General features: G+C 31.7%; 1 protein-coding gene and 1 long non-coding RNA gene across 2 annotated transcripts; both read right to left on the reverse strand.

Annotated features, from left to right (window-relative positions):
• Positions 1-6,176: 6,176 nt before the first annotated feature.
• On the reverse strand, positions 6,177-8,330 carry LOC126677755 (uncharacterized). Its single transcript, XR_008790581.1, has 2 exons — positions 7,863-8,330; positions 6,177-7,455 (listed from the first exon to the last, which is right to left on the reverse strand). It is a non-coding gene; the product is annotated as an uncharacterized LOC126677755 (long non-coding RNA).
• A 457-nt stretch (positions 8,331-8,787) lies between these two features.
• On the reverse strand, positions 8,788-13,636 carry LOC126677754 (inosine-5'-monophosphate dehydrogenase 2-like). Its single transcript, XM_050372523.2, has 6 exons — positions 13,525-13,636; positions 11,475-12,010; positions 10,797-11,389; positions 10,270-10,449; positions 9,254-9,511; positions 8,788-9,110 (listed from the first exon to the last, which is right to left on the reverse strand). The coding sequence occupies exons 2-6, from the start codon at positions 11,869-11,871 to the stop codon at positions 9,039-9,041; spliced, it is 1,500 nt and encodes a 499-aa protein (XP_050228480.1). The 5' UTR covers positions 11,872-12,010; positions 13,525-13,636; the 3' UTR covers positions 8,788-9,038.

Below are 13,636 nucleotides of genomic sequence, written 5' to 3' on the forward strand. Positions count from 1 at the left end.
GTAGTGTAATTTGATATAAATCCATTTAAAATTATTTGATCTGAATTTAAATTATTCTCTTCTCAAAAAATAAAATACAACGTAAAATACTGTTACACAATATCAGGAAATAAAATAACCGAATAATTGATTTAACCTAATTAATCAAAATTAAACCTAATCCGCTGATAAAATTTAAGAGTTTAAATGCTAAAAATATTTAAACATCACTACACTTACAGTATTTTTATTTTTTTGATAACGAATCACTAAATAACGTGCATTTGTAGTTCGAACAAACACAAATGACTTAAATGAATCAACGATTGACTCAAAACTACTAGAAACACCAAAAGCATGCATAAATCTTCACAACAGATATATAATGATTTTTCGGCTAAAAAATCAGATTTTATTACTCTCTTACCATCTAAATTTAAACGATGATCGATTTAAATAGGTTTGGTTGAATATTCTGAAAAAGATGGACCAAAAAGAGAGATTGTTTACATTATTTTAGTTATATAAAATTTGAATATTACTCAATTTGATTGTATGGTATTATTTTTGTTCTAACTATGCTGTTATAGTTTAAAAATACTCCCTCCGTCCCAATAGAGTTGTCCACTTTGAGAATTTTTTTGTCCCAAAACTCTTGTCCACTTTCAAAAAGTAACTAACTTTACACTTAATTTTTCTACATTACCCCTATTTAAAGTCCACTAATAAAAGTAAATTGCAAGTGGACACTACATTAAATAGGGGTATGACAAGAAAAGTAAGGAAAATTTTACAAAAACTATAAACAATGATTGCTTTTCTTAAACTATGTGATAAAGGCAAAGTGGACAACTCTATTGGGACGGAGGGAGTAATTAAACTATTGAATATATTTTAAATCTTAAAATGAATAACTAAAAACATTGTAAAAACAACTGCTATAGTTAAATCCTATTTATAATAGTGAAAAAATGCTACAAATATAGACTTGATGGTGTTACATTTAGTTCAAAAATTCATTAAAATTGTTTAAGTCATGATATATTTTTAGTATTTTCTAAAAATAATCAATTAATAGGTTATATAGATTTTAGCTCCAATATAAATTTGTATTCTAAACTTTATTTAAAAATAAAATAGATTTTAAGAATTAATCAAATTAATTTTTTTTTTTCAATAATAATCAAATAAAAAACTACTATGTTCACACCTTTTTTTTTTTGATAATTAGATATAAAAGGAAAGTTAAGGACTGAACTGAGACTAAATACTGGACATTGTTCGTACAATTAAAGCAATGAGACAGTAATTCATGAAATCAAGAATGAAGAGAGGTTAAGTTAGGTAGCGCGTGGCGAAGCGACACTGAGTAACGGGCCCCATATCTGACGCATCCACAAGACAAATGACGGTAATAAAAGTGGAGTAGCGGATCGTCACCGTTCTTTGTGCTCTGCTGTGGGGCTCACATGGACCCACTTTTCACGCGCTTAATTAGTGATTACATCGGTAATGAAGCCGCTTCCGTCAATGGGTCCAGCAAGGCACGAACTCTCTGTAACGTTCTCGATCTTTCTTTTCACGGCGGCGGTTAGCGGTTTTCCCCTATCACTACACTTTCTACTTTCTTTAAAATTGCAAACGCAACACATAGTAGTACCACATAAAAAGTTTAATTTAAAAATTAATATATCTGTATTTAAAAATAATATAAATATATATTTTAATAAAAAATTAATATGTCTATAGTTTTTAATAAAAAATTAGTAATAAAAATTAATATAAACGTGTTCGTGTTTAAATGTGAGCTGACATGATTTGAATGTGAGTTTTAGAATTAAAAAAAGATAACAAGTTATTTAGGTAAAAAAAAGACGGTACTTAGTAATTTAAGGGCGGTATTTACTATTTAGTAGTCCACTTATTTTTAGGAATTACTCATTCAAAATACATGGTCTTTTCCATATCTTTTACATTTATATTAAATTTTAAAATTGTTAATTTTATTTCATTTCCTAATTTTAAATTTTAATTGTATTTATTTTTTTAGGCTGAATATCTCTCTTATAGAAGATTTAAAATATCCTTTATAATTACTATATAATTTCAATTTTTAATAATTTTTTAAAATATTAAAAATTAATTTAGACTACATACTAAATATATATGGAATATTTAAATATTTTTAAAATAAAATAATTCCATTTTAGATAACGGGTATGGCTGAAGTGAAAATTTTAAAAATATCATAATTGACAGTTTTAAAAGTTAGAATAAATGAAAAAAAAAATTAGGTCTTATTTTTGTAGTGATTACTTACTATATTTCTTAATTAAATTATTCTAAATAAATTTTAATTTTTAATAATCGCTTTACTTTAATGTTTAAAGATCACTTTCTTTCATAAAAGTAACCGATATAAGAAAAACATTAAAAATAATAATTTTCAAATTTGAAAAGAGGACGCTAATATTATATTTAGGAATAGTAATTTTTTTTAATGGAGACACCTTTAGAAATTTCAAAATTTAGAATCTAAATTTTTTAGAAGCAATGTTTAAAAACTGTTTTAATAATCGAAATAGAGTAGTCATTAATTTACGGTTCAACCAATTTAAATACTAGCTCAACCAATTAAATAAAAAAATATACACACATATATAACTTTTTAATAAATATTAAATTGATAAAGTATTAAATAAAACACTCTACCTAATCAATAAAGAATAATTTTACGACTTAGTCGATTTGATAATTTTTAATTTTTTTTTCATCTCAGAAAAGTTAAATCGTATTTTATTTTTTGAAAAGTTGAACCAAACTAAGGAACATGAAAAAGGCATTAAAAGTAGTGGTGGTGAGCTAAATAAATTATCAAAAAATTCTAACTTATATTTGATGTTACAAAAAAAAGAGGGTCAAATTTATACCGACTATATAATAAAGTCAAAGAATTTGATTCTCACGAATGCTCATATAATCTTATCATTTGATTTCCCCCACCACTAGATTTTGCCAGGTCTCTTAATCTTATTCCATCTCAGCCGCCCGATCTTGACTCCATTTCTTCTCTTTATCAAAGAACAAAAACGCTACCAATGGGAGTTGGTCCAAGTGGTAAGCGGCTTGGTATCGCTTAAACAAGGTCTCGGGTTTGAGTCCTTGTAAATGCATAAAATTTCCACTGGCAGACTCACCCACCATATCAGGTGCGCGACGCGGGTCGGATCCAGATTAGTCAGGGCGAAACCTTGGAAACAGGAAGGGCTTACAAAAAAAAAAGAACAAAAACGCTAATTATCAAAATCAAAGAGTTGATCTAATTGGAGGAATGTTAAATTAAGTACCATACTCGAAATTTTGTTCATCATTAAAAGTTCCGAAGACACCTTTAGCGAGATTCATAATTGTTTCTTCTTTTCTTCGATTAATATTTATTATTGTTTGTTGTTGTTTTTAAATACATGATAGATTATAATTTGGATGATTATATATTTAAATTTTGTTACTATATTTTAGTCTTCTTGGGTGAAATATACATTAAAAATATCGATCCATCTAATGTAGTTAATACTTAATAGTAATATTTCATCCGTCCAAACTGAATATCAATTTAAAGTAAAATACAATATTTTAGAAATTTATAACTAAATTTTAAGTTATAGTACTAGACTTTATTCTAAAAAGCAATTATTTTCTTTAGTAAGAGCAAAAAATAAAGTTAGTGGGAAGAATTGAAGAGTGGATGTGATGTTTCCTAAATATTTCGATGAAGAATATGCTTTTTCACATTCGATTAGTTTAAACATGCACGTGCAAATGTTGATCAAATTCACGTGTCCAACTAATTAATAGTACTAGATTATTAATTAGCACTAATAAGTACAATCGTTGTGGAAAACAAAAAGGACCAAAAAGCAAAAGAAAGTATAAAAAGAGAGTAGAAAATAATTGAATATTTATTAAAGGACCCACAAGATCTTCCTCTCTAAAGGTTTTTTTTTCTCATTCATTCAAGGCGCACAAGAAATTCTAATTTTCTTTTTTGATTCCTAATTATATTCCTCATGTGAGACAATTTTAATGAAATGATGTTCCTTTTTTGCTTTCTCATTCATTGAGTGTTACTCTTAATCTCATTGAAATAATGTTTCACCCTTGAACCAAGCAAAAGCCAAACTAAATAACCGAAATTCAGTTAAACTAGTTAAATTTATTATAGTAGTAATAAATTAAAACCAAATAAGCTTAATATAAAAAATTCCGTTATTTGGTAGGTTATAAGCTTAATTATCGACCAAGTCGAACTCCTCCAAGCTCAAAACCGACATTGACCGAAAATTTTAAATCCAAACTCAGTTAAAAAATCAAAATTTTGTCGATTTGGTTAAAATCGATAAAAAGGCCGGAGAAACTTTAAAAAAAAAAAAAAAAATATTTGGTTATTCGCTCTATTCGGTTAATTTTGATGATTTTCAAAATTTAAAACCAAACCGAAAAAAATTGAAGGCTAAAACTGAACCAACATCTACATAAACCAAACCCACCAAAAATTATCGGTTCAGTCGATTACCTCGGCCGGCTCAAAATTTCGCTCACACCTAGTTATCATATATAATCTAAAATCTATATTAATCAAATCAATACTATAAAATTGAAAACTGAAAGTTATTATAGATTTTAAAAAATATTTGGTATGATTTGATTATAATTCTATTATTTATGGAATATTTTTTTTCCCAAACCTTTCACAAAATTTCACAAAAGTCCTGACCTTTCATTTTCGTCGATTTTGGCCAAAAATCGATTATTTTGTTTCAATTGTGTCCAACACTCAATTGAATTTCAATATGACTGATATGGCGTCTATGTGGCGTGCCACACAATCTGTCACCGTGACAATTATCAGGTTAAAGTACAAATAAATTCTTAAATGTTTTTAAAAAACTATTTACATCCTCTAATTTAAAATTAGTTCAACTTAACTTTTATAATATTTACCAATTTTATGTTTATAAATTTATTAATATATTTTCACCCTCTTCTTTATTTATTTGATCTTTAAAAAATAAAATTATATATTAAAACTAATTAAATAACCATTCCGTCTAAAAAAATTTCCCAACTTTTTTTTCCGATCCATCACAGTTGCCGGAGTTTATTTTTCAAACAAACTAATTTATTTTTTTTAAAAACGGAGGAGCCGCTGCTCCTACTCAGGCGAGGAGGAGCAGCAGCTCCTCCATTTTTTATGAAATCAATTAATTTTTTTTAAAAATTTGTTTTGTTGAAAAAAATTCCGGCGACTGTGATAGATCGATCGGAAAAAATGGGACGGTCGGAAAACGGGAGAGGCGGTCGAAAACGGTGCCGGTGGTATTTAATTTGGTAAAATATGTTAAAAAAAATTACAAGTATAAAATTGGTAATTTTTTTAAACATTAAAAACTTAAATGCACTTTTAACCTGATAATTGCCACAGTGGCATATTGTGTGGCATGCAACGTAGGCGCCACATCAGCAAAATTAAATGTCAATTGAGTGTTGGACACAATTAAAACTAAATAATCGATTTCTGGCCAAAATCGACAAAATTGAAAGGTTAGGATTTTTGTGGAACTTTTGTGAAAGATTTAGCGTTTTTACAGCATTTGACCTTTCTTTTTAGATGATTTTATGGAATAATGGAATAATTTGATTATAAATTTTGCAAAACCAAATCAAACTGTACGCACCACCAAGTTCTCATTGCCACTTGGTAGTATGTTTATTTAGATTCAGCCAATTCCTTAGCAGTATAGTTGCAGCCATTAAAGAAAGTGGAGTAACATTGGACAGATCACCAAATGTACTCACAAAAAGTATAAAATTTGGAAAATGAAAAGTGGGGTTCGTGTCCTCTTTTTTTTATTTAAAGTCTTACACTTTATGATTTGATTCTCTTATCATAAAGTTCTGATGGATGGCCATTGCTATGCCACGAACCTCCCCAAATCTACACACACCCTTGATTTTGTACCAATTCTCACTCCACATCAAAAATTTAGTTAAAGTTCAACATTTTAAGCATAAACAGGAGAATCCATTCTTGTTTCACTTCAAGATTTTTGATTCAATATTTTTCCACAACAAGAACAACCCAATAGCATGTTATGGCGGAAGCGGGGAATGCTGATATAAAAAAATCGCGAAAGATATTCTTAAAAAGAATGATTATAAATAGAATTGCAGAGTTTTTAGAAATGCGGCAAACTTGAAATTCGATAAGTTTCCGTACAATATATCCTATAAACATATGAATTTGAATCTTCTCCTAACCTTTAACTCACAATCGCGACCAATGTTATAGCGGCAAAGACGAGGAACAGAACATCTCCGGTGTATGCAATAACTTGTCCAAGAAGGGGAGTTTAGTATCCTTAATGCACAAGAAATCATATCAAACTATGAAAATAAACTAAAAAGATACATAGCCCCACAACCTCAAGATATACTATGGGATATTATTTTATGCTGTTGCTTGATCATGTTGGTCCAACTAAAGCACATTTTTATGGTACAAATATCAATATGTTGCTGACTTTTCGTGCTCGACTAGGCAATTTTTGTCATATCAGAAATGAAAATTACTAGTCGGATTCGAATTGGCTTCTTTACAACAACTTTCATTGCACCACATAGACATCAAAGATGTACAGATTAGGATTCTGTATCATGCTAGTTGGATAGTATGCATTTCTAGAATTAAAATACAAACAAGAAACATAGGTGATTCTTAAAACTTAAAAGGCTAAGATGGTTTTGGCAACTAAGGATATCTTTTGAACAGACAAGTGGGTTAAAACAATAAGTTTGTACTGAATTATCGGAACAAATTATGCGGAAAAGCAGATTATTATACTATGCCTTGGAAAACTTGATAGCTACTCGAGTTTTAAGTTCTGACTTATATTGCCCCTAGATAATTTCAAAATGTTTTCTTCGAGAGACTAAGAAAAATGATCTATCAAAGCCAAAAGATTGCATAAATATTTCAAGTAGTTGAGAAGGTGGAGAAATGCGATTTTGCTGGTATGTAATGTAATGGTGTTAATTCGAATCTACCTTTTCCGGTAAGAATGTTCCGAGTAAAGAACCGCCCAAAACAGCAATTTGAAGAAAGACAATCACAGAGGTTTATTGACATATGAACATATGAACAAGAGATCTGAAATTAAATATCTTTTTGTTGGTGAAAAAAGAAAAAAATACTGCAAGTGCAACCAATAATTATCTACTGAATGGTGCAATATAGTTGGCACATAATAGCTTCTGCCAAAATCTTTTTCTGAATCTAAAATTCAAAAAGAATTTGCAACTATATATGCTTATGTGAGAACCAATTACTGGTTCGGGAAATAGTTACCAGAGTTGCGGTGCCATGACCAGCCAGGGCTCCGCTAATGACACCAAGAGGTGAACAGGCTGCCGCAAGTGCTGCATACAAAGGGGAAATATTTATTATCAAGTAACACAAGAAAATAAAATTCATGCTCGCATTAGTACAACGATATTGTTTCCACTTTAAAGCTGTCATTCACAAGCTTTATCTATTTCACAAAGCAAACTTATGATTGATCTACCTTACAGAAATGAGCTCCTCCTTTTAGTTATCATGAAGTTCCACAGTGCCGGCTTCTTTAAAGTTATCAGTTGTTAGATTTTATGAATGGTGCAAGTTTATATGAAAGAATGAGTAAGACAATTGTAAAGGGCACAATCATCTCTAGTATTTGGAAGCATGATTAAGAGTTAAAAATAAGTCATTTTCCCCAAATCTGTTACTGGACAATCTAGTTAAAAGAAATCTAATCTTCATAAATATTAATCCTTGTGTGACTTACCTACTGTGGAGAAAAATGAATTGTCACCCCATTCAGCGACAAATACCAGGGCGAATGTGCTGATAATGGTGCTAGCAGCTCCTAATATCCCTGCACCATCTCCTGAGACTGCTAGTTCTGCCTAGTTCATGGCATAACCACAAAATGCAATCATATTAACTCGTAACATGAAAATGAGTAGCTAATAGACATTGTCAAACATTAAATAAAAATATGAAGAAAAATTAAGCCAAAAAGTAGATACTACTTCCATAGCAAGTTCACTCTGAAAAGATAATTGAGAAAATTGAAAACTCGCCTCCTTTTGCTCATCCTCTGCTTTTAAACCATCACTCGAGCTGGCATCAATCAGCGTTGAAACCCCAAAATACACCTGAATTTACTGAACTTAGACCAGAGTATACACTGCTCGTGTTTGAAGAGGTTTCTAAGACATTTACATCATTTGAAGCAAAAATGGACAAAAACATTTACCAGAAGGCAGACAACAGCAATATCATCAATTGGCAAATCATTCTCACCCAATCTGCGTAGCAGTGGACCATATTAGAGCTACAGCTCAAGTTTTGATAGAAACATATCCAGGTACAGCTTAAGTGGAAAGGACTAAGCAAAAAGTATGCTCACATAGTCACATTTGACTTGCCTAATAGCTACCATCAACGTAAGAATAAATCACTGACGACATCTGAAATAAATTTCAAAAAATTATAAACGGCTAGGATGTTAAAATTGAGAGAAAGGAGGGAGAGGGAGAAGGATGAATTTATCAAATTGCTCATTAGTATGTTTCATGCTTCATTTAGTTATTTTTTTTTACCGTATTTTGATATTAAAAATCATTTTTCTCTGTTAAAGAAGTTTTTATCAAAGACAGCATTTTATCAGCCAAACAATTTGATAATTTATTTTTTGTTTCCATAAGTAAATCTACAAATAAAACATGACACATAATAGTACAGAATGTTTGTTACATATCAGGTCATCAGATTAAATTTTCAAATTCTTTTCGAATTTCTTACAAACATAAATGTTTTAATGAAATTTGATGAATTGAAAAAAAAAATGAAGTACTGACTAATTTGCTAAAAACAACAATAGAAGTACAAATGGAAAAATTGGCATCCAAAGATAGAGTGGTTGTAAAATGTCAAAATTGGTGAAGATAATTAGCATTTAAAAAGCTTTCTTCTCATAAGAAACCAAGCCATGTATTCCACCTTCAACTTGTGCAGCACCTGTTCGTACCTGTAACAGCCAAAATCAACTCATTCTCTACAATTCTATGCTAGCAGAAAAGCAGTATAGAAGAGACTAAAGATAAACTTCTCATAGAAACCACTACCAGACTGAATATCAATAATAAAAATGCTCCAGGGATAAAGACATACCTCAAGCCTCAGAGTGTTTGATCTTAATAAATCATGAGCGGACTGCAAAGAAGAAGCACCAATATCCTGGAACCCTTGCTTCACAGCTTGCATGGTGTACGGTACAAGCCTCAACACTGACCCCTTATCAGCAACTGCTCCCACAACTCCCTGTGCAATCTTCAGCTTAGACGTATCTCCTAAGTATCTTTGATCACTTCCTTTCGTCATTGCTTCTAAAGACCCCATGCCCCGATATGTTTTTATCCGACTACCATTCTGCTTTTACAAATTCATTATCAACAGTGGTATGCTTGAAAAACATAAGAAACAAAAATATTTGACTGACACTAAATTCACCCAAATACACTAGCAATAAATCATAAATACAACAAATAATTAAGTATACCCGCAAAACTAAGGTTATTAAATCTTGTATAAACCAATATTTTCCCAATCAATTAAGCTCCAACTTGCATTATAGATATAATGTATCACTTCGCTAAATTATTAATCTATTATTACGCGGGGAAAATATAATTCGATTTTGCTATATAGTATGATCCACATGTTGCATACAATTTTTTTATGACTCGAGTCTCTCTTAAGTTCTTCAGCTTTGAAAAGGAAAACATGTATACTAAAGAAAAAATTTCAAAGCAGTTGATTATATTCTTTATTGCAATAGGTAAAAAAAAGTCCCTATGATCCCCATAAACAAAGGTAGCCATGAGATCCAACACGCCTATCCAAGGAAAATAAAATACACAAAAATGAAAATTAAGTACACAAAAGAAGGAGAGTTAAGAAATAGCATGCTGCTCATAAAAGAAAAGAATATAAATATGTCTAAAATATAGGTTCAACCCAACTAAAGCTTAAAACAGTTTAAAAAGAAGCAATTTCCTCAAGTGGATGAGCTAATGAAATTATCACAAAAAAAGAGAATTAGCTAATGAAATTACCCACAAAAAAAAAGTGGTATGCTTGAAAAACATAAGAAGGAAAAATAGTTAGATGCCAAAGCAATAGATTACCTGACACACATAAGCTCCAGGGGCTTCAGTGCTTCCTGCTAAAAACCCTCCCATCATTACAGTAGATGCACCCAGTGATAAAGCCTTGACAATATGACCTGAATTTGAAATGCCGCCATCGGCAATAACAGGAACACCACTTTGTGCCGCTACAGATGAAACCTTGTACACAGCAGTAGCCTGAAAAGTTTAAATACAACCAAAACAATTTTGAGTCATGTTTCTTAACGAGAAATGTGAACTCAAGCCCCTCGATATTTGCATTATTTTCTCAGATATGAAAAACTTTTATTTTGGTTGTTGCTTTCTACATTTAGAGCAATTTCTGTATAAAGTAACTACACCTGCTGTTCTTTTTATTCATACAAGTATAGCATAGCAGAATACTATTTTAAAATACAAGGATGCATGAGTCTGCTAGAGCCATCACAAATATCATAGTTTTAGCTCTTCACTATCGTTTATATATCTCAATTATAAAAGCTAAAATAATGAGTAATGAAAAACAGAGAAAGTTGATTGTTTACCTGTCCTCTACCAACTGCACAAACCTCCTGGGTGGTGCAAATAGAGCCAGACCCCATTCCAACTCTCAATCCATCTACGCCTGCCTTGATCAGATTATGTGCCTGATTTACAGTTACCACATTACCACCAATTACATCCAACTCAGAATATGTTGTCTTAATATACTTGATCATTTCAATTTGGTAAGTGGAGTTGCCTTGTGAACTATCCAAAACCACGGCGTTTATCCCGGCTTTAACCAAATGCTCCAATCTCTCCTTATCAGATTCCCGGGTACCAATAGATGCCCCGACCATCCACTTGCCATCGGAACCCACGGATCCTTTGGTTAACTTGGGATATCCTTTGACCCTCTCGACTTCTTCCTTGGAAATGACATCCACTGCCTCTCCTCCTTCCTTCTGAAGAATGGCAAAATCTTGGTTTTCTTGTTTGAGAAAGGCATCAATGTCGTGGAGCTCATAACTCCAAGGAACACAAACATTAGGGTTATTGGTGGTATGCATAAAATCCATCAATTTAGTTTCTTTATCAGTTAAACCCATCCAATCAGACTTGAGTACATAGCCTATGAGCTTGGAGTCAGCAGTACCTGACTCCCAATAAAATTGAATTCATTTAGCTACTATATAAATTGAATTCTTTCAAATAATAATAATAAAAAGAGAATAAAGTACCTGACTGAGTAACTAAAACACAGGGCAGAGAGTGATCTTCAAAGTGATGGGTAATCCTGGAATCAGGAGAGCTGAAAACAGGAGTTGATAAAAGAGGAACACGGCGTGACTTAGCGGAAGTAACCAAGTGAGCTTGAAGAGAAGGAGAGAGATTACAGTGAATAATCCCGATACCACCGAGAGCGGCCATAGCGGAAGCCATGTAAGACTCAGTAACAGTGTCCATAGGAGAAGAAACGCAAGGAATATGGAGAGGAACATTCTTTGAAAGCTTAGTAGAAAGGGAAACTGCTTCGGTTGGGAAGTCGATAAAGTGAGGAAGGAAGATAAGGTCATCGTAAGTGTAGGAATAACCTTGGTTGAACAGCTTTGATGCTGAATATCCGTCTTCTTCCATTTCTATGCCCAGTGGTGGATCTACTTGAAAGCTTGGTTAGGCTTCTACCCGGCCTGCCGCTAGAGATTCAGAGATGGTTTATTGGAGTATAAATCAACCGACGACCGCTGAACGCAGCAGATGCACACTTCAGCCCTGGCTGAAGAGTAAAAGGAAGAAGATGAGAGATGGCGTTAGGTCTCTATTTGTTAAGGGTTAGATTTGTTTTTTGTTGGCAATTATAAGCATATGTGTATATAAACAATCAAGGCAAAGTGCAAAAAACATGGCAGTTTTAGCATTAATCGATTATTAGAAAAAGGGAAATTAGTTTGATTTGATTTGTAGCAAAGCAATCAGCCAATTATTCACTCCACAGAATGGTGCTTTCTCTCGGTTGCATAAAACGATTAACACCACAAAACAATAGTTCTTTTAGAAAAAATAAAAAAATTAAACCGTAGTGTCATAGAAACAATATAGCATTTCGTACCAAGTCCGCCACATTAACTTCGACATAACACATCATCAGCCAAACCAACTTAAAATACACTCAACTGCATTTCAAACAGACTAACAGAATTTACATGAAACTGCCTATGCTCCTCTGGTTATAAATTATAACAGGGATCTTGCAAGTATCATTAAAAAGTTGAGAAGAGCAGGTCCACAATTATTACGCAGATACCTCTGAAATTTGCATTAATCAATTTTAGATAATCACATTATACGCAGATTTTGTTTATTGATCAAGATTAAAGCTGTCTCAGTTGAACATGACAACCATTTATTTGTTTTGCATCTTCTATTTTATTTCAACATGATTAAGCCAATAATCAACAATAAAAGATTCTTAACAATTTAATGATCAAATCATAGTAAACGATCAATAACAACCCATGTTTTAAGATGCATTTTTATTAAAGTAATTAACTGAAAAGAAAGTGTAATTAGTTCAACAACCATTACAAGCTGCATGTAACACACGGAAAAACAATCGTTGAATTGAACATAACAAATACAAAGTACCAAAAGACAAGAAATAATAGAAGTGAAGAGTTCAAATGCCTTAATAATGAGATACGCCTATAACTGTAGCCATGCATTTCATATGAAATATAAAAGAACAAAAACATGTTTTATAACAAAAGAATATTCAAAGCAACAAAATAATTTATAAGCCAAGAGTGCAACTTGGCAGCATGAACAGCAATAAAACGTGCAGATAGCATCAGACATAAGAATTAAGAATACCATTAAAGATATAATCCACTAGATTTTTTTGTTTTGATTTTAAATGACCAAGTCCAGAGACAAATACTTGCTTACTTATATGTGCAATCTTGAATTTAAATCATGATAACGGACGCGAACACATGGAGTTAAGTTAAAAAAAAAACTAAGGAGCTAAATAAAATTGAACTAAACTAATATCTACTATAAAGAACTACTGTTAAAGAATATATGCTTAAAAGGAGCAGGCAAACTATTAGGATGCAACTACCTGTACAAATTAATCAATTTAAATTGATAGTTTAATTCGAATTTGTTTACTTCTAGGATTTTCCTCTGAGCATATCTGAATGTTCCGAATCAAAACCAAGAAACTTAACAAAAAATTTAAACTGAGTAACAGATGAGTGTCTAACAGAAAATTTTGAAAAGAAAGAGTACCTTGATGTCGGAATCGGCGCCGCCGGTGGTGAGGAGACCGGAGATTGGGTGAAAGTCTAGGGTCTAGTGCCGTACCAGCTGATCTGAGCTAGCGATACCGTGAGGAAGAGAC

This window comes from Mercurialis annua, linkage group LG4 (genome assembly GCF_937616625.2).
Source record: "Mercurialis annua linkage group LG4, ddMerAnnu1.2, whole genome shotgun sequence".
Classification (NCBI taxonomy): Eukaryota; Viridiplantae; Streptophyta; class Magnoliopsida; order Malpighiales; family Euphorbiaceae; genus Mercurialis; species Mercurialis annua.